At 42.7% G+C, this 19173-nt stretch overlaps 1 protein-coding gene across 3 annotated transcripts in view; it reads left to right on the top strand.

The window, feature by feature from the left end:
* The window catches only part of Lcmt1 (leucine carboxyl methyltransferase 1), a 79344-nt gene that overhangs the window by 24198 nt on the left and 35973 nt on the right, over window positions 1-19173 (top strand). For all 3 annotated transcript variants that reach the window (XM_057779956.1, XM_057779955.1, XM_057779957.1), the window contains exons 4-6: window positions 2897-2973; window positions 4805-4866; window positions 16316-16418. In XM_057779956.1, coding sequence (XP_057635939.1) covers window positions 2897-2973; window positions 4805-4866; window positions 16316-16418 — 242 coding nt within the window. The remainder of the gene's footprint in view (window positions 1-2896; window positions 2974-4804; window positions 4867-16315; window positions 16419-19173) is intronic.

The following is a 19173-nucleotide window of genomic DNA, read 5'->3' as shown; positions in this document are numbered from 1 at the left end:
GCAGGCCAGAAGAGGGCACCAGATCTTATTACAGATGGTTGTGAGCCACTATATGGTTGCTGGGAATTGAACTCAGGACCTTTGGAAGAGCAGGCAATGCTCTTAACCGCTGAGCCATCTCTCCAGCCCCTCCAAACTTCCTTTTTAAGGATATTGTAGATATTTTTCTTGTTTGTTCTTTAATTTTTTTAAATTTATGTGTGTGGGTGTTTTGCATGCATGTATGTTTGTGCATGAAGTGCGTGCCTGATGTCCACAGAAGCTAGAAGAGGCTGTCAGGTCCCCTGGAACTGGAGTTAAAGATGTGGGTCCTGGGAATGGGTCCTGGGAGTTAAACCCATGTTCTTTGGAAGAGCAGTCAATGCTCTTAACTGCGGAGCTGTCTTTCCAGCTCCCTGTTTGCTCTTAGAAAGCAAGAGTTTTAAACAAGTGATAGGCTAAATCTGACCCACCACCTGTTTTTATAAATAAAGCTTTATTGGAACACAGTCACTTCCATTTGTTTGTATAGTGTTCATATTTAGCAGCCTTATGACTAGGATGACAACAGAGACCATCTGACCTGAAAAGATTAAACTTTTTTTCTGGCTCTTTGCAGAAAAGAATTACGAATATATTCCTTAGAGATAATATGCCTTTCCATAAAAACATAGAAAGAGCTTATCCATGCTCTTACTGTGTCTTTTACCTTCTAGCTAGAAAGGCTGAATCTGCAGAGGTGAAGCTACTTCTATGGACTTCCTACTCTTTCTGTGTGTTCTGGGGGACCCAAGACCCTTTGTATAGTTTGGGGGTTTCCTGGAGACAAGAAAACTGGGACTGTCACAAAAAAAAAAAATGAGGGATAAAGGGTAAAGCCTCTTAAGGTACCTCACCTTCTTAATGTCTCTTTAGTCCTGTGGAAGGAAACAGCATTGACTTTGGCAGTGTGTGAAATGGTCAGCTGTGGTGGCTTCCCTCTGCATCTAAGTGATGCTCTTCCTGGCTGCCCTGCCCTGGACTTGAGGCCTCTGTATCAGCTGATTATCTAGGAGCTCTTTAGGCTTGTGGTGTTAATGCACAGATAATCGGAGCATCAGTGATTGAAGTATGATTTGCCACAGTTGTTTTTCCTTCATCTGGGAAGGATGCTAGGTGGCTCAGGAGGGCAAGTGCCTGGACTGTCCCTGGAAAGAGGACACTGTCTTGTGAGTTACAGGTCATTGTGAATTACCATGTGGGTGCTGGGAATCAAACTTTGCTCCTCTAGAAGTACACTTTTAACCACTGACCCATCTCTCCAGCCCTTGTAAGTGTTCACTCCTTGGCCAATTCAGATAAATAGTGGCGCTGGGATCTGGAAGAACAGTTACTGCTCTTAACCACTCTTAACCTCAGCCCCTGTGTTCACTTTTGGCCCATTCAGATGAATGGTGGAGCTGGGATTTGAGTGTTGTAAGGAGGCCGCTAGTTAGGTTCCTGACCCCCCCAGCAGCTCAGTCGGTGGGCGCCAATTGTTGTGAGAAGGAGGCCACTTGTTGGTTTCTGGCTGGTCAGCCCCAAAATAATCACACAGAAACTGTATTAATTAAATCACTACTTGGCTCATTAGCTCTAGCTTCTTGTTTGCTAACTCTTACATCTTAATTTAACCCATCTCCATTAATCTGTGCATCACTACAAGGTCGTGCCCTACCAGCAAAGTTTCAGTGTGTCTGTCTCTGGCAGCTGCTCCATGGCTTCTCCCTGACTCTGCCTTCTCTCTCCCAGCATTCAGTTTAGTTTTCCCTGCCTAGCTAAGTTCTGTCTTGCTATATGTCCAAAGCAGTTTCTTTATTAATTAATGGTATTCACAGCATACAGAGGGGGATCTCATATTATTTGAGCCTTATTCTTCATTGGCTTTGTTGCAGCAGTAAAGAAATGATCCTAACCCTATGCATGTGATGCTTCTTTATAGTAACTGTTTCATTCTAAATGAATCCCTAAAATGTTGGGCATTACAGATTCTACATTGACTTCATGATGGTCTCTAATTGTTTCAAGTACTTTTGGAAGAATACGTACTGTTTTGACACCTCACAACTCCTTCCCAACCACCTCAGTTTCGAGCTCTGTAAACCTTACCTGGACAAATACAGAAACCTCTTTGTTTTTCTTGTATCTATTTTTAAATGCATGTATATGTGTGTTTTTTTTGTATGTACATGTATATATGCGTGTGTATGTGTACGTGTGTGTGTGTGTGTATGTGCCTGTGTATACAAACACATATGGAGGCCAGAAAATAACCTTCGGTCATCCTTCGGAACACCATTTACCTCCTCTGAGACAGGTTTCTCACTGGCTTAGAGCTTAACAGTCAGGCCAGACCACCTGACTAAAGAGCCTCAGGGACTGTCCTGTCATTGCCTCCTCAGCACTGGGATTCCAAACTCACACCACCATGATTGGAATTTTACATGGGAATTACACTCAGGTCCTGGCACTTGTCAGACAAGCACTTCACTGACTACCTCCCAGCTTCTGTATTTATCTTTGCTTTTCTCGAATACATTCTTAATGAGGTCGTAGTAATTTGAAAATGCTCTTCTGGGGCCGCAGAGGTGGCTTACTAGCTAAGAGCACTTGCTGTTCTTGCAGAGGACCCAGGTTCAGTTCTCAGCACCCACATGATGGTTCACAACCATCTTTAATTCCAGAGGATTGAATGCTCTGTAAAGGTAGAAGGCACACACATGTTGCACAGGCATTCATACAGGCTCAGGGAACATTCGTGCACATGAATAAAACACTTGTGATCACGTGAGTCTCCTGACCTAAAATCTCCAAGTACTGCCGTTGTGGTTAGGTAATTAGCGCTGGCTCCATGCAGTGACTATGTGTGTTAAGGATGCTTCTGTGTGCTTTTCTCCAGGATGAAGGTCTTCTCCCAAATAAATATTTTGAAGTCGACTTTCCAATGATAGTCACGAGAAAGCTGCACACCATCAAGTAAGTGTGGCTTTGTTGGGGGACAGGATGCCAGTTGGTGGAGACGCAGCTCATGTGTAGTGGCTGGATGCGAGAGACTCGCTGGAGAGTGCTGCCACCTTTTACTTCCCTTTCCTGGAGCCAGCAACCCTGCATGTGTGACCGTCAACATTCAGTGTACATTCTGGGCGACTTTCCTTACTCATTAAGGAAACTTCTCTGAACATTAAAGATTGGCCTATGCAGAGCATAGTTGAATACTCTGAATTTTTTTTGTGTATTTTGATTACTGCTTTATCCTGAGATATAGATAATAACCTGGCCCCAAATTGATGTAGTAGTTTTTTTCTTGATTTAGTGTGTGGAATGCTTGATGGCTATTCTGAGGGACTTGAGGAACTTTAGATGCCTCTTGCTCTCTTGTTTTTTTTTTTTGGGGGGGTCTTGGGATCTCTCACTCCTCATGGTAGACTTGAGAACTGAGTTCTCAGAACCCTTTTTGTAGATGAAGAATCCCCTGCTCAGAGATTTTGACTTGCCCAGGGTCACCTGACTAGCGTGGGTGGAGCTAAGATCTAAACCTGACTTCAAAAGCCCTCTTTCAGGACCTAATTGGGTTTTTTATTTTAATTATTATTTAGATTTATTTTTGTGTATGTTTTGCCTATATGTATGTCTACGTACCACTCACAAGCCTGGTGCCCAGGGAGGTCCGAAGACGGTGCTGGATCTCCTGGCACTGGAATGACAGACAACAGTGAGCCGCCATGTGGGTGCTGGGAATCAAACCCAGGTCCTTTGTAAGAACAAGTGTTCTTAACCATTGAGCCAGCTCTCCAGCCTAATTGGGTTTTTTAAAATTATTTTTTATATTCTTATCCCACTTTAAGTAGTTATTTTTCAAAAAGCCTAATTATTATATATTTTAGAATTCCATAGACATTGAAACTTTGAATTTATTCTGTAGAGCTACTACATCCCTATGTGTTGGGAGTGTTTTTCGCTTTCTTGTGGTCTGTACTATGAGTTTTCCAGTTTTTCTAAATATTAGCTACATTTTATATTTTTTTAATGATGAATGGTGTCTCTTGGGACTGTATAGTTCTGCTGAGTTCATTCGAACTCTGGGTGAGGTGGGCGTGAATGGGCCTTCGATGAAGCTCAGGATGACTTCCTGGAAAGAAAAACAGGCTTTACCTGTGCATAGTTGTGAGGTTCTCTGATTCTGATTTTTCTTCATTTGCTGGATTACAGGAGTTACATTATAAATATTACTGAGCTTTTAGTCATGACAAAGAACAGACAGGATCATAAGATACAATTTTGCTTGAGAATAAGCAAGAAACTGGAGATAGCTGGGAAATCCTGGACCTTTTAGAAAATTTGTGTTAGCTTACTTCTAGTTATTTTTAAATTGAGTTACTTGTGATCAGTGTGTGATTTAAATGCCAGGTGCGACAGTGCAGAGCTGACGTAACCTGCAGCCTGTGAGAACTGCTGCTGCTGTGCACACAGGCTCAAGTGCAGGTAGACTGAAGAAAGACTTCAGAGTGGCCCTTGTTCTGCACAGTAGCAGTACACCAAACTTCCCTCATCCAAATATACGAAATAAAAATGCTCCAGAATCAGAAATATTTTCAGCATCATGTTCAATTAGGGAAGTGTTACAGTAATCTATGCAAATATTACAGAATCTCACAGACATCCCAAATCTGTACAGTTTCTCGTCCCAAGCATTTTGGATAAGGAGTATTCGGTATATGCTCACAGTTTGTGACAGATGTCTGCATTTGGCAGTAAGTGCACTCATGTGTTAATTGATGCTTTTCTCCTCTTTCCCATCTTCCCATAGAAACAAGCCGCTTCTGTTCAGACCCATCGTGGAGTTACACCCAGAGGACACTCTGCAATTAGGCAAGTAGCCTTGCGAGCCGCACAGTTGGGATCATGACACATTTGCTTGTTGAGAGCGGCCCTCTCTGCCGCCCTTTCATCAAGCTCATCGCTCAGCTCTGCCTGTCCATTTTGCTGCTCAACAGTTTTTTCTTTTTGGTAGTGCTGGGGGGTCAAATCTAGGACCTTCTACGTGCTAGTCAAGTCTTGTACCACTTAGCCACATCCTTGAACCCCATGTAATTGTAGTTCTTCCTGACATGTTCTCTCAGTGCCGAGCCTTCTGGATTGTGGGTATTTTTTAGATCTCTACCAGAATTTTCCATTGTGTTCATTTGTGATTGATAGAGAAGGTCAAGGGGTTTAATAGTCTTTCAGACTCTGAGAGTGGTGTTTTCTAATTATCCACATAGTAGCCTTCAGTCACCCAGACAGACCTCCTTTTGTGCACACCTGCAGTGCCATAGTTGAGTTCCCTGTGACCGGAGTCTTGATAAAGCTCCCTCATGTGTATGTGTGGCTGCCAGCCTTTGTTTTCCCATACAGACTGGCTGTACCTGTTGCGACTATTCCCTTTTCTGTAGCAGATACTGTAAGCTTGGTTAATTGGTGTCACATTAGGATCTGTCTTGAGCATCCTTGCATTTTGCATAACTTTGATCAACAATGTAGAAGTGTATGGAGTAGAACCTCTTCCCATTGCACACTCTCAATGCAGCATTACCATGCTTGATATGTTCATTTTTCACCTTTCTTTTTGAATTATGAGCCCCATGATTACAAGGGGTTTATTGTTGGTTTTTGTTCTTTCTTTAGGATCCTGCTGGGTAGCTTGGATTGAGCTAGAACTTAGGTATCTTTTACCTATATCTCCTTAGAGCTGGGGTCACAGGCAGTGCCATCATGCCCAGCTTAGACCACATCTTCTTGGGCATCTTTGTAATCCAGAATTGGCTCAGTGCCCTATACATAGTACCAACAAATTATCAGATTGGTGGACTGATGGGTAAATTAATCTTCTATATAGTGAAGAAATCCACCTGAGATGGATTCTTTCTTACTTTAAAACAAAAGCAAAACTCAAGTGTTCTGGGAAAATTTCTTATCTAAAAAGTCTCTCACTGAAGAGGTCATGGGTTGGATTGGTTGAGTTCAGCCAAGATCAGCTTGCCTTTTAAAATGCTTACTTGAAAAACACCAGCACTGTTGAGTCATTCTTTGCACATGTGTGAGTGTTATTTATAGACCATGTACCATTGCTCACACCTTCTCTTTGCTCATGCCTTTTCCTGAACTGTAGCTTCAGGCAGCAGTCATCACACAGCCTTTATCAGTTACCCTTTGCTCTGTAGCAAACCACTGCGAACCACGTGGCCCAAGGCAGCTGCCGTCTGCTTAGCTCGCGATGTGGCTTGTCTCTTTCAGTGTGGTTCATTTGGATAGAACTCCTGAGTTGGGCTCTCTCTTTGCTAAAGATCTCCAGTGTGTCTCTAGGCATTGAGCTAACCCTGTCTGTTTAGAATTACAGTTCCTTTGGTCTCAGTAACTTGACAATACCCTAGGGACAATACCCTAGGCCAAAAGATATTTTCCACACTTCAGTTTATTAATTAGTTGTGTTCAGACATCTGAAATATATATGTTGTAGCAATTTATTCGTCATTTAAAAAGTAACAGACAGCCGGGCTGTGGTGGCGCACGCCTTTAATCCCAGCACTTGGGAGGCAGAGGTAGGCGGATCTCTGTGAGTTCGAGACCAGCCTGGTCTACAAGAGCTAGTTCCAGGACAGGCTCTAAAACCACAGAGAAACCCTGTCTCAAAAAAGCAAAAAAAAAAAAAAAAAAAAAAAAAAAAAAGTAACAGACAAGTTGGACAAGCACAATCTATACATTCATACATTTAGTGAAGTCTTGCTGTGCAGTCAAGGCTGCCTTAAAATTGCCATCCCTTTGCCTCTGCCTCACAAGTGGTAGGATTCCTCATGTGTGACTATTTCTTTCTTTAAAAACTGCAGTTACTAATGAGACCTGTGTACCTGCTTGATACTGTTAGGAAAAAATCTTAAGAAGAGCCTCTCTGCCTATGCAAAATAACTCCAATTAAATCAGATTAGACCAAATAAAAAATGTCGACGTTTAATAAATGCCACATCTCGGGTGGCCAGGAGCATGGTGGAGGGAAGACAGAGGGAGAACACACGCAAAACCCAAAACCACATGTTCCTTTTTCTGGCGCGAGCCTAAATAGCCTGTGGGAGTGGTCCTGATCCTCCCTGGGGAGGGGTCAGTGCTTGGCAGGCTGGGAGTTGGAGTCCAGACCAAGGCAACTCCCAGGGGCCGGGGTGACACTTCCAATCATCAAAGACTTCTTGGATATAGGGGTATCAGAGGGCTGGAGTCTCACTTTCAATCAAACATCCCAGAGTTCTTGGATATAGGGGTGTCGGCTCAAGTCTGCCTACTTCCTGTGGGCATGAGGTGATATGGGAGAGGGGAGAGTTGGGAGTTGGTGGGCTCACGAGTGGCTGGACAGCATCTGGTTTGTTGTCATCCTGGAGTCCTGAGGCAGCTGCTTTTTGAGAGAGATGAGAAGGCCGGTAGCTAGGAGAAAAAAAATATTGTTATTATGGCCCTATGAAATGTGGCTAGCCATGGGGCGGGACACAATAGCAGGTAAAACCAGATTTTAGCTGGTAGGTGTCCTTGATCCAGAAGAATTGGTACCAATGGTGAAGTCCCAGGAGCTGGTGCAGGTGTTGGCATTGTCTGGAGAGCACTTTGTGAGTTGGTCTTGGCCCAGGCAGCAGGAATGACCTGTAAAATATGCTCGAAACTGGCTGCGGTTAGTAAAAGGCTGTTAGTTTTTATGCACCTGAAACCTGTTAGGCACACCTGTCTATATTTTAGCAGGAAACTTTATTAAATGTCATGGATGAAGTAGTAAGTTAACGGTACCTTAAGCTGTCAAATGCCATTAGACAGATGGGGGGGGATAAATGAGCAAAAATGAGACAGCATTTTAGCTAGACAGGCAATCCTAACTCCTCTCCTTAGTCCTTGGAGAATGCCAGTCTTAGAAGCAGTGCTTGCCATTAGCTGCTGAGTACAAGAGGCCCAAAGATTTTCCTGTGGGGGAGGATTTACTCTATCTGTCTTGGCAGGATGAGAAGATCGATTCCCCAGGTAAAGAAACATCCAAGAAGCTGAAGAGGTGAAAGGCCACTTTTTGCTGTGTGGGTGGGTTTACTAAACCCAAAGGCAAGGCCTGGAGGTGGAAGATCTTCTGCTAAAGGGTGCTGCAGAAGCTGGCATGTCTGTATTAGAAGCTTTTTTGTTAAATGCCATACCCTCAGATCTGTAAAGGCACTTGAGAGTCAGGGTACCATTGCCTGTTATTTTTGGGCATATAAGCTAAATTTAGACATGTATTTTATCCAGTTAGTTATAGTTTATCAATGCTAAGAGATGCAAGAAGATTAAAAGGAATATTTTAATAAGCCAAAGAATACTAGCATATGTGGGTACTCTTACCAAAGATGGCGGACTAGCACATGTAGGTACCCTTATCAAAGATGGCGAACTAGCACATGTAGGTACCCTTATCAAAGATGGCAGACTAGCACATGTGGGTACCCTTACCAAAGATGGTGGTGAGGTTAAAATGGCGGCTACCCATGTGTTTGTATTTTTCAAAGCTGCTGTAATCTGTAGATATAAGTTTTACTGATCTTAACATAAGAACACATGGATACAGAAAATTAAATTGAGCACATCACGAAAACACGTTTACACATTCACACAGACATACTGTGGCCACATCATTCTAACAGACAGACAAATAAAACACTTGGAAACCTGTGCTAGGGAACGGGAGTTGGGGGGGTGGAGGGAGCAGGGGAGCAGGGAGGGGGTGCACTTTTGGAGCGTTGTTTGTTTTCGATAGCCCCATTTAAAAGGATTTTTGTAAAAGGCTGCTGAAGGGCCTCCCTCCCAATGCAAAATAACTCCAATTAAACCAGATTAGACCAAATCAAAAATGCCCACGTTTAATGAATGTTGCACTCCCAGGTGGACCAGGAGCCCAGTCAAATCCTGGAGACCACGTGTTCCTTTGTCTGGCACAAGCCTAAATAGCCTGTGGGCGTGGTCCTGACCCTCCCTGGTCAGTGCCAAAGCAACTCCCAGGCCAGCGGCTAGGGTGAAGCTTCCAATCAGATACCTCACAACTTCACCTTGGAATCAGGTTGGGTACCACCTTTGTCCACATTGTCATTCACAGTGTTGATTTTTTTTCACGGTATACAAGAGCTTAGCTTCCTAGAGGGATGATAACATTGGAGGAATTCAGAGTGATTACTATTAATGTTTTGGTCTAGTAGTTTGCTTGTATCTGACTGATGTTGAGTATCTGTTTCTTGCAGAAATTCAGTACACTCTGCTTCATCCCTGTGAATTTGCTATGCCACCCAGTGTATCTCAGTACACATTTAGAAACCTTGAGCTCATCCGTTTAGCATCTTCAGTACTAAATATAATCATTTGAGAACAGCACTGTCCACATTTTACGATTAAAAGATAGTCACGTGGATATGTTATTTGCCCAGAGACACAAGGCTGACTTTGCCTTTTTTTTTTTTTTTTTTTTTTTTTTTTTTTTTTTTTTTGTGGTCTGCATAGACCACAATGTGTTCTGTGATTCCTCCTTTTGTTTGTCCAGGCTGATGTTGAATTCCAGGGCTCAAGCAATCCTTTTGCCTCAGCCTCTTGAGTGCTGGCACTGTGTGGTAGTTACTGCATGACTTTTAAGAGTTTACTGCTGACTAGTAAGTAGATCTTGAGTTTTGATGCCTCTCTTTATGTCAGGGTCTCTGTGTCTTCATTACTGATATTTCACGTCTGATTCTGCTGGGGGTGGCCCTGCTCTTCATGGGATACTCCCACAACACAGCCTTCAGTCACGACAAGCAAGTGTGTCTTTAGATATGCTGCATGCTCCTGAGAGGCGAAGTTGTTCCTGGTTGAGAACCTCTACTTAGGCTGAAGAATGACTGAGCTTATGTAATGAGAATTTTCATAATTAATTGTCTCTTCATTTTGGCCATGTATAAGCTAGTTCTTAATTTTTAAGCCTTATCAGTTGTATTTTCAAAGCTTTGCCTTTGTCCCCTTAGCAACAAGTCCTCTAAATGAGTTTGATTATAAAACTACCAGTAGTAATGCATAGGTGTCATTTTTAATTTTTTCCCCTGAGACAGGTCTCATGAAACTCAGGCTGGCCCAAAGTCACTATATAACCGAAACTGCCTTTCAGCTCTCAGTCCTGTGCCTCTACCTTCAAGTGCTAGGATTTTAGGCTTATACCCCCTTACCCAATACCCAGGATTTAAACCAATACTAATTGGCTTTTCAGACCTGGACATTCCCATTCTGTAAGCATCACATAAAGCACTTTGACCCTTCATCCATGTTCTCTTAAAACAAACAAAAAAAAAAACTTAGAAGAAAAGGAGGGATGCATCTCCCATGGTCATGGTCAAGACCTTTCTGTCATCTTCTTTGGGGAGCACTCCAGTATGCATGGCTTTCCACTTGATCTGTGGTCTCTGGCCAGTGCTGAATTTCATAGAAGTGTATGTTTTCTCAAAATAATAAAACCTCATTGGAACTTGCTCTAAGCCCATGTCCCCTACAGGTCCATTCTATTCTCTGTGACATAGCAGAGAGGCTTCCTCTGAGGACAGACAGTAGACCTCATATATCTAAATAACAGTTTGAGTCAGGGCCAACTGCGTGTGGTGCTGATGTGTGCTGTTCCAGTCCTTAGGTCATGTTGTCCAGGGCTTCCTGCCTGTGGTGTGACACAGGCTGGGGCTGAGAGCCTCTGAACACTGTGCGTTCACATCTGCTGTCCTTGTTCACTGTTTGCTTTTTACTGTTTCGATACTGGTCCTAGTAAGATAAGTCTCTTCCAAACTACTTGGTTGCCTCTTTCCACCACTGTGTTCCGTATTAGAAAAATGCATGCTTCAAAATTCTGTTGTGTGTCTTTTGGGTTTTGGTCAGGAATGGAAAAACTCATTCAAGATTTCTTGCCATCAATGTATTATTTTTTAAGAAGGCATATAGGCATATGGGAATTGTTTGTTTATATTATAGGCAAACAAGTGTTTTGTATTCTTTGTATTATTTTCTTGAGCCAGCACTGTGGTACCTTGGGACTGACTCTGGGTTCCCTGTTTGTCCTTTATTGCTTCACTGACAGCTAAGGGGTTCCCAGGATATGTTTATATTTTTTTTCATTTTGTTTGAATCAGCCAAATGGGCTGATGAAGATAAGGGCACCTACTTACTTGCTATAATTTTTCCCCCTTAGTCCTGGGGATTGACTAGAGGGTTTTATACATGCTAGACAGATGCTCTGCCATTTTCAGCACCTTTTGTGGGGGTTCTCAGAGCCAGAATGTGAATCAGTAGCAGTGGTTCAGGATGGCTGTGGTCTCACCTTCCCACGTGGTCTGTACCGGTGAGGAGACAGTAAAATAAGGCCTGTGTAGAGATATAATAGGTCTGGCATGGCGACACACACCTGTTACCCCAACACTCAAATGGTGGGAGGATTTCTGGGAGTGCAAAACCAGACTGCGCTAAAAAACAAACAAACGAGTCATTCAGTAATTGAAAGAGTTTCTAAGGACACACCAAAGTATCATGACTACATTGATGACCCTCAAAGCTGGGGTCATTGCATTTGTAGCCATTGCTTTCTAAGTGTAGGCTCCAGACTGACATCAGAGCCACCTGGGAATGTGCTAGAGATGGAGTTGTCTGCGGTGGGGAGGTCTACACAATCCTAACTCAGTGCAGCCCTCAGGGAGACTGTGATGGTCCTAAAGCTTGAGAACCATTGCAGACACCATTCCCACCTCTGGCACAGCTGAAAACTCAGTTCTTACTCATTTGTAAATGCATTGCTACATCAACTACTTTCCTTTAAACGTAACACATTACAGATGGTGTAGTGTTTATAGAACCGCCCACTCAGTATTTAAATAATTTAATCTTGGACTTCTTAATTCCACTCACATTCCTGTGCCTTGAAGAAGTAACTGACAGGTACTTCATCCGTCTATGTACCAGAGTGCTCATTGCAGTGTCTCAAAGGGAGAAAGTTTGGCAATACCATGTGTCTAGTAGTAAGGGATGGGCTGAATATGAGGTGTTTTAGTTTGGTGATCCCACGTGTTCTGTAGTGAGTGTGGGACCCTCACCCCTTATTCTCAAAGGGGCAAAAAGAAATTTCCTAGCAGAGTGTTTTCCCAGGAAGATAGTGGCCTTCCCCTCTCCCACCCAGGAGATTCCGAGCACAAGGTCGCTTAGCTCAGCCCAGCCAGGCACCTGGTACAGGCTGATAAAGATGGCCTAACTCAAGAACAGTGGCCTTGCTCTAGAAACAAGGAAAAAGCTGACTTAACAAAATGGGAGGGAGCAAAAGTCCTTGTACCCATGCCAAAGCAGCTTCAAAAAGCCTCTTTGTAGTTATGCCTTTAAAAGCTTACCCCACAGAGGAGATACAACTCTTCTCTACCTTGTTGTAACGGGGATGGAGATGAGTTCCAAACATGTTTGTATTATGCTGATTAAACCTTGCTTATTACAGTCTGGGCCTCTCTGGTGGTCTCTCTCTGGGGGTCGTAATCTGGGCACAACATATGGTGCGTTGGCCGGGAACCCCAGAGATTCCACCAGGATGATAGAAGCCCGGAGGTTTATTAGCATCTACCGGTGAGAGAGCGCTCTTTGTCTTTTGTCTCTTGTCTCTTTGTCTCTGTCATTTTGTCTTGTCTGTCTGACTATGGCTGCTTTGGTTTTATACTGGTCGACCGATTTGGGATTTTGGTATTGACAGGTGTTCCCTGAAGTGGATGCACTGGTACAGAGACGCTGAAGAAGCAAGGGACGCCTTGTCTTCCAATTCCAGATAGGGATGGGAATTCTCCCACTCCCAGGTCATTTTCAGACAGGGAGTTTTGCTCCGGGGTCATTTCCAGACAGGGATGGGAATTCTCCCACTCCCGGGTTAGTTCCAGACAGGGGCCTTTCTGGCTCCAGGTCATTTTCAGATAGGGATGGGAATTCTCCCACTCCCATGTTAGTTCTAGACAGGGGCCTTGCTGGCCCGGGGTCATTTTCTGATAGGGATGGGAATTCTCCCACTCCTGGGTCATTTCCAGACAGGGGCCTTTCTGGCTTCTGGTCATTTTCAGACAGGGAGTTTTGCTCCTGGGTCATTAGATAGGAGCCGACATTCTACCCATGGGCCCTGGGTCATTTGCAGCTACCTCAGAGATAGCTATTTGGGTTTTTCCCACCATGGGAGGAAATGTGTCTTGTCCCAGGAATTTGTCAAAGTCCTTTTATGTTATATTATGGTAATTGTTGCTTTGTATTTTTCTCTCTCAACCTATATCCTGGAGGCTCCTATGGAGCCCGTTAGGGATGGAGAGGAGAGAGACAAAATCTTGGAGAGTGCCCCCCCCCCCAAAAAAAAAAAAACTGGGCGCAAAGAGGGTAGGGAGTACATGCCTGTGACTTGAAATGTCTCTGGGACCACTACATTGGATGCATGGTGATCCCCTGGAGTTCCAGAAAACTGTTGTCTCTTTGTTTTTTATGTTTAAGACTGGACTGACAAGAAAAAAAAAGACAAAACTTAAATGTAAAATGCAGATGACTTGACAGCGGCCCATCTAGGGTCTGTATCCCTAGCCCTGAACCAGGTCTGATGGCAGAGAATACACTCTGGGTGCTGAGAGCTAAGCCTTGAGACTTCGGGAAATGCAATGTGGCAGAGGATCTGGGTGGGGGCTGGGGGACTCCAAGGCCAGGGAGCAAGGACACCTGAGATGGAGCGGGTGACAAAATCATCATGCACCCAGCTGAGGGCAGAGGGATGCCTTTTGAGAAGGCTGAGGGCAGAGGGATGCCTCTTCAGAAGGCAGGCAGTGGAGCTAGTCACTGAGAGAGGCCGGCTGCTGCAGAACAGGGCAGCCCCCTCTCCCGCATTCTCTCTCTGTATCCTGAGGGTCTTTGCCTTAGGCAGGAGAGAGGGACCAGATGCAGGTGGCAGGAAATTGACCGCTTACAATTAAGAAACTATGCAAATGTAAAACAAAAAATCTGAGATCATGGTCAAAAAGTTAACAACAACAACAAAAAAAAAACTTTTTAAAAAAGCATTGACAGCCAAGGACACTCTCTGTGCCCACTGCTGCTGCCCCCTCTTTTCTGAGCCAAGTTCTTCCATATGATAACACTCAAGGTCTCTTCTGCTGGCCAGCAGTTTCCCGTCTTAACCCTTTCCTGTCCTGATACTACTTATAAGAAGTTTTCAATTATACCAACCTGTAACTTCAAAAAATGTTAATTTTAAAGTAAATGTCAAAAGATACATTATGTTTAAAAATGTTTTTGTTTCCACAGGAAAAAAAATATATATGGGTTACAAATACTTATCACCTTTAATTAAGATGCATATTTCTGCTTTTGTTTTATGTAATGTTCTGCTAAATAAAATCACAAAAAAGACTTTGATAAAAATTTACACATTGTCTAAAAAGGTTTTTAATAGAGGTTTTTATATTGTCCAAAAAACAAAAAAAGACAAAAGACTAAAATAATAATCAAAATGTTTGTCTAAAAATGTCTGACTAAACCAAAAAAAAAAAGAGAGAGCCAGACTTAAAATTATTATAAAAGGCCAAAAGATATTTGCTGTAATTTCTTGTACCTAAATGTTTAACAGTTAATTTTGGTTTTAAAAAGCTTTGTTTGTCTTATTAAAGGGTCATGGTTATTTCTTAAAAAATTATATATGTTTATTTTGTTAAAAAAATTAGTCTTTGGTAATTATAAGTTTTGTACTTGTAATTTTTCTCTGAGCTCTGGTCATTAGATTCAGGTTCACAAAAATTTGAGTGTCTTTTTGATATAGATGATGTTAAAACTGTTTTATGCTGTTCTTTATTGATATACAAGAATGTCAGTTGCCACCGGGAATAGCTGAAATTAGACTCCCAAAGGAAAAAAAAACAGCTACAAAGAAAGAAACATGTATTGAGTGGTTCCATTTTATTACATGTATGTGAAAGAGAGGTGTTTCGCTATGTGAGTTTAAGCATAAAGGAAAAAGGCTACAATGTTATACTTACAACTTTAGAAGATGTGGTTTGGATTAACTTTTTCTCTCCTATCATGTGATTTATTTATGTGTATGTGGTATCGGGGTCCAGCCCCGACATAAATTATTTTTTGAACCAGAGTGGAGGTGTGGGAATAAAGACACAACTCACATGACTTTATCGGGAGGGAGTTTTCAGGGATCCTTCATGAAGTCCGAATTTACATCCTGAAAATCACCTGCGTTTATCTTTCAAACAGCTCTTATACCAAAATGTAAACTGAGAGGGAAGTTCATTAGCATTCTGTTTCCTAGGTAGCGGGAAGAATGACGGTGGTCATGTCCACCTTATCCATGTCCATTTTGTCATGTCTTCTTGTCTATCTTCCTGCTCTGTATGCTTAACTCTGTCATGTAGACTGAATTAATACCTCTTCCCCAGGTGACCTCCCAAATTACAAAGAAGGAGCAGAGTGACATTAGCATATTCTGACCACTTGCTTTGGATGGTGTCAGTTTGTCTCAAAAGGCTAGGTGACCACTTTTTGTGTGGCAGATAAAAATTGTACTCTAAAATTCTGGCTGCCATACAATGTAGAAATATGGGCCCCTATAGTATGGATGTGCATTTGAGGCTGTATGTGCCCATGAGACCAGAAGAGGTGTTCTCTTCTATCCTTATCCACAGGGTCTTTCACTAAACCTAAAGATTGCTGTTTCAGTAATAATAGTAATAACAAAAATAGTAATTACTTTTATTACTTTAACTAATAATAACAACTATTATTCTTTTGTTCTTTTTTGTGGGGCTAGGGTTTCTCTTTGTAACTCTGGCTATCCTGGAACTTGCTAGGTTGATTAGATTTACCTTGAATTCACAGAGATCTGTTTCTGCCTCCCAGGTGTTAGGATTAAAGGTGTGTGCCACCATACCTGGATTAAAGTTACTCTAATTTTGAAAAAGCTGTATCTAGGTTTAAGGGATGGCTCTGCATTAAGAGCACTTACTGTCCTTCCAGAGGACCTAGGCTTGGTTCCCAGCATCCACAAAGAAGGCTCAAAACCATCTGTAACTCCAGTTCCAGGCGATCTGGTCCCCTTTTCTGGCTTGCGAGGACACAAGGCTTGCACATTATATACAGCCATACATGCAGGCAAAACATCCATACACGTAAAAAATTTAAAATAAAGTAACCTTTTAAAAAAAAAGAGGAAAAGGCCATGTTCATTAAAAGAATGATGTCATTGACTTGTGTTGAAATGAGATTTTATTTTTATTTTTTGTATTTACAGATGGGCACATGCTGGATTCAAAGAGATATGCCATCATTGGAGCAGATCTACGAGACCTTTCTGAGCTGGAAGAGAAGCTAAAGAAATGTAACATGAATACACAGTGAGATTTTTTTTTACCCCCTTATGTGTTTGTGATTTTATGTGAGCTATGAGATGCAGTTAGTCGTGGTGTAGCTTGTTACTTGCTACTGGTCTTTGTTGTATCATTGCTACCTAGTGTAGCTTTTTGAGATTTTTGTTTTTTCATTTGTTTTTGTTTTTCGAGACAGGGATTCTTGTGTGACCCTGGCCGTCCTGGAACTCACTGTAGACTAGGCTGGCCTCAAACTCAGAGATCTGTCTGCCTCTGCTCCAGAATGTTGGAATTAATGGCGTGTGCCACTACTGACTGCCTGGTGTTTTCTGAGATTTCTAAGCATTCTTTTCCTTGTCTGCTTTTCACCTATGATTCCTTTTTAAAGTGCTGGCCTTAATATAATAAACTAAATGTTAGAGAGCTTATAACAACATGTAAAGAGAGAGCTAGTTTCTATAATTCATAGAGACTAACATGTACCAGGCTTTTCTCTTTTGGGCCACCAACCAGCTCCCAAATCATGACATCGAGACTTACTAGTTATGAATGTTTGGCCTAGCTTAGACTTGTTTCTGGCTAGTTCTTTTAACTTTAATTAACCTGTTTCTCTTTATCTACCTTTTGCCTTGGGGCTTTTTACCTTTTCTTCCTGTATTCCTACTTTTCCTGCTCTTCTGTGTCTGGCTGCCTGCCTGGCTACAGATGTGTCTCTCTCTTTCTCCCTTGTTCTCCTCTCTTTTCTTCCCTCTCTTTTTTGCCTCGACTTTTCCCTCCTATTTATTCTCTCTGCTCCCCCAGCCCTGCCTATCCTTTTTCTGCCTAGCTATTGGCCATTCAGCCTTTTATTAGACCAATCAGATGCCTTAGGCAGGCAAGGTAAGACAATACATCTTTTCATAATTAAACAAATGCAGCAGAAACAAATGTAGCACACCTTTACACAGTTAAAGTAATGTTCCACAGCAGAAACAAATGTAGCACACCTTTACACAGTTAAAGTAATGTTCCACAGCAGAAACAAATGTAGCACACCTTTACACAGTTAAGTAATGTTCCACAGCAGAAACAAATGTAGCACACCTTTACACAGTTAAATAATGTTCCACAGCAGAAACAAATGTAGCACACCTTTACACAGTTAAATATTCCACAACACTAGTGCTCATAAAAAGTGCTCCATAAATGACCAAAGTGACAGAATTTCAGGATATATGATATATGCATATCATGCGAACCACAGTAGCCTCCAGATGAGCAGGGCTATCAAAACACAGTAGCCACCACATTCAGGACTATCAAACCACAGTAGCCTCCAGATGAGCAGGGCTATCAAACCACAGTAATCACCAGATAACCAGGGCTATCAAACCACAGTAGCCACCAGATGACCACGGCTATCAAACCACAGTAGCCTCCAGATAACCAGGGCTATCAAACCACAGTAGCCTCCAGATGACCAGGGCTATCAAACCACAGTAGCCTCCAGATGACTAGGGCTATCAAACCACAGTAGCCTCCACATGACTAGGGCTATCAAACCACAGTAACCACCAGATGACCTGGGCTATCAAACCACAGTAGCCTCCAGATGACCCGGGCTATCAAACCACAGTAGCCTCCAGATGACCCGGGCTATCAAACCATAATAGCCTCCAGATGACCAGGGCTATCAAAGCACAGAAACCATCAGATGAAACTCTGGTTTTTCTCCTATCAAGGGGGTAAGAATGTGTAAATCTGACTGTATATAGTGTTGATCAGGATGCGAGTGGTGGGTAGTAGGCTGCAGTGACTTACTTAGCATGTGGGAATGAACTGGCTACAAGCCATGATGAGGAGTAATGGGAAGTAGCTAGCAGAGTTGAAATGCGCGATTCAAAAGTTCTACTTTGCGTATATTTTCCAAATAGGGTGTTTCATGCTTAAGGTAGGTGTTAATTTTAGCAAGCAGAATAGAGGAAAACTGAAAATGCCCACTAGAAGGATAACGGATGAATAAAACATGGAGTGCATAACTCAAATCAACATGGAGACAACTCAGAATCTAATGATGAATTTAAAATGATGAAGTTGCAAAATAATGCCCTCATTGTGAGACAAGATATGTAAAGCTCACACCTCCAGACTACTGACTGTGTTTTCATAAGTATGCTTACATTGCTGAAGTGGCCATAAGTAACAAGAAGGTTCCTCCGTGTCCACACCAAGTTTCTGAGAGCTCTCCTCTGTGGAGATGAGGGAATGAAGTGTGGATTTAGAACCAGGATGCTGGTCAAAGTGTGACTGCAGTTCAACACGTAGTGGTAGGTGTCTGCAAAGATGAAGATGACGCTGGGGTGAATATTTGAAGTTAGTACACAGGAGCACATTTAAAAGGAAGAGACAGTCAAGGGAATGCTGCTTAGAAAAACAAAGCAAGACCAAGTATCCATTGCAGAAAGTTAAAGAAATGAGCAGCTGGGGAAATAAGTGCCAGGACAAGTGTATTGGGGATAGAGCCTGACTGAGCTTAGCTGTCCCTGGGGCAGGGGAAGACCTCTGTTCTTCTGAGGAAGGTGGGAAGATGTGAAACATGGGCAAGCTCTGGGAGAAGGGGGAGCATCGAGTCTTCCTGGGTTTTCTAACACGTATGCCACCGTCAGTGTGGGAACGGTGTCTTTGCACACTGGTGATCTTCTTTACCTGTTCAACCCACACTCGGCAGCACGGTTATTCTCTGTAGAACTTGTAGACCACCTGTCCCATGCGAGAGATGGCTCTAATGGCCTAGTGCTGCCAT

Source organism: Chionomys nivalis, chromosome 8 (genome assembly GCF_950005125.1).
Source record: "Chionomys nivalis chromosome 8, mChiNiv1.1, whole genome shotgun sequence".
NCBI classification, from domain to species: domain Eukaryota; kingdom Metazoa; phylum Chordata; class Mammalia; order Rodentia; family Cricetidae; genus Chionomys; species Chionomys nivalis.
The sequence above is the reverse complement of the archived record's forward strand: the minus strand, read 5'-3'. Positions and strand labels throughout refer to the sequence as shown.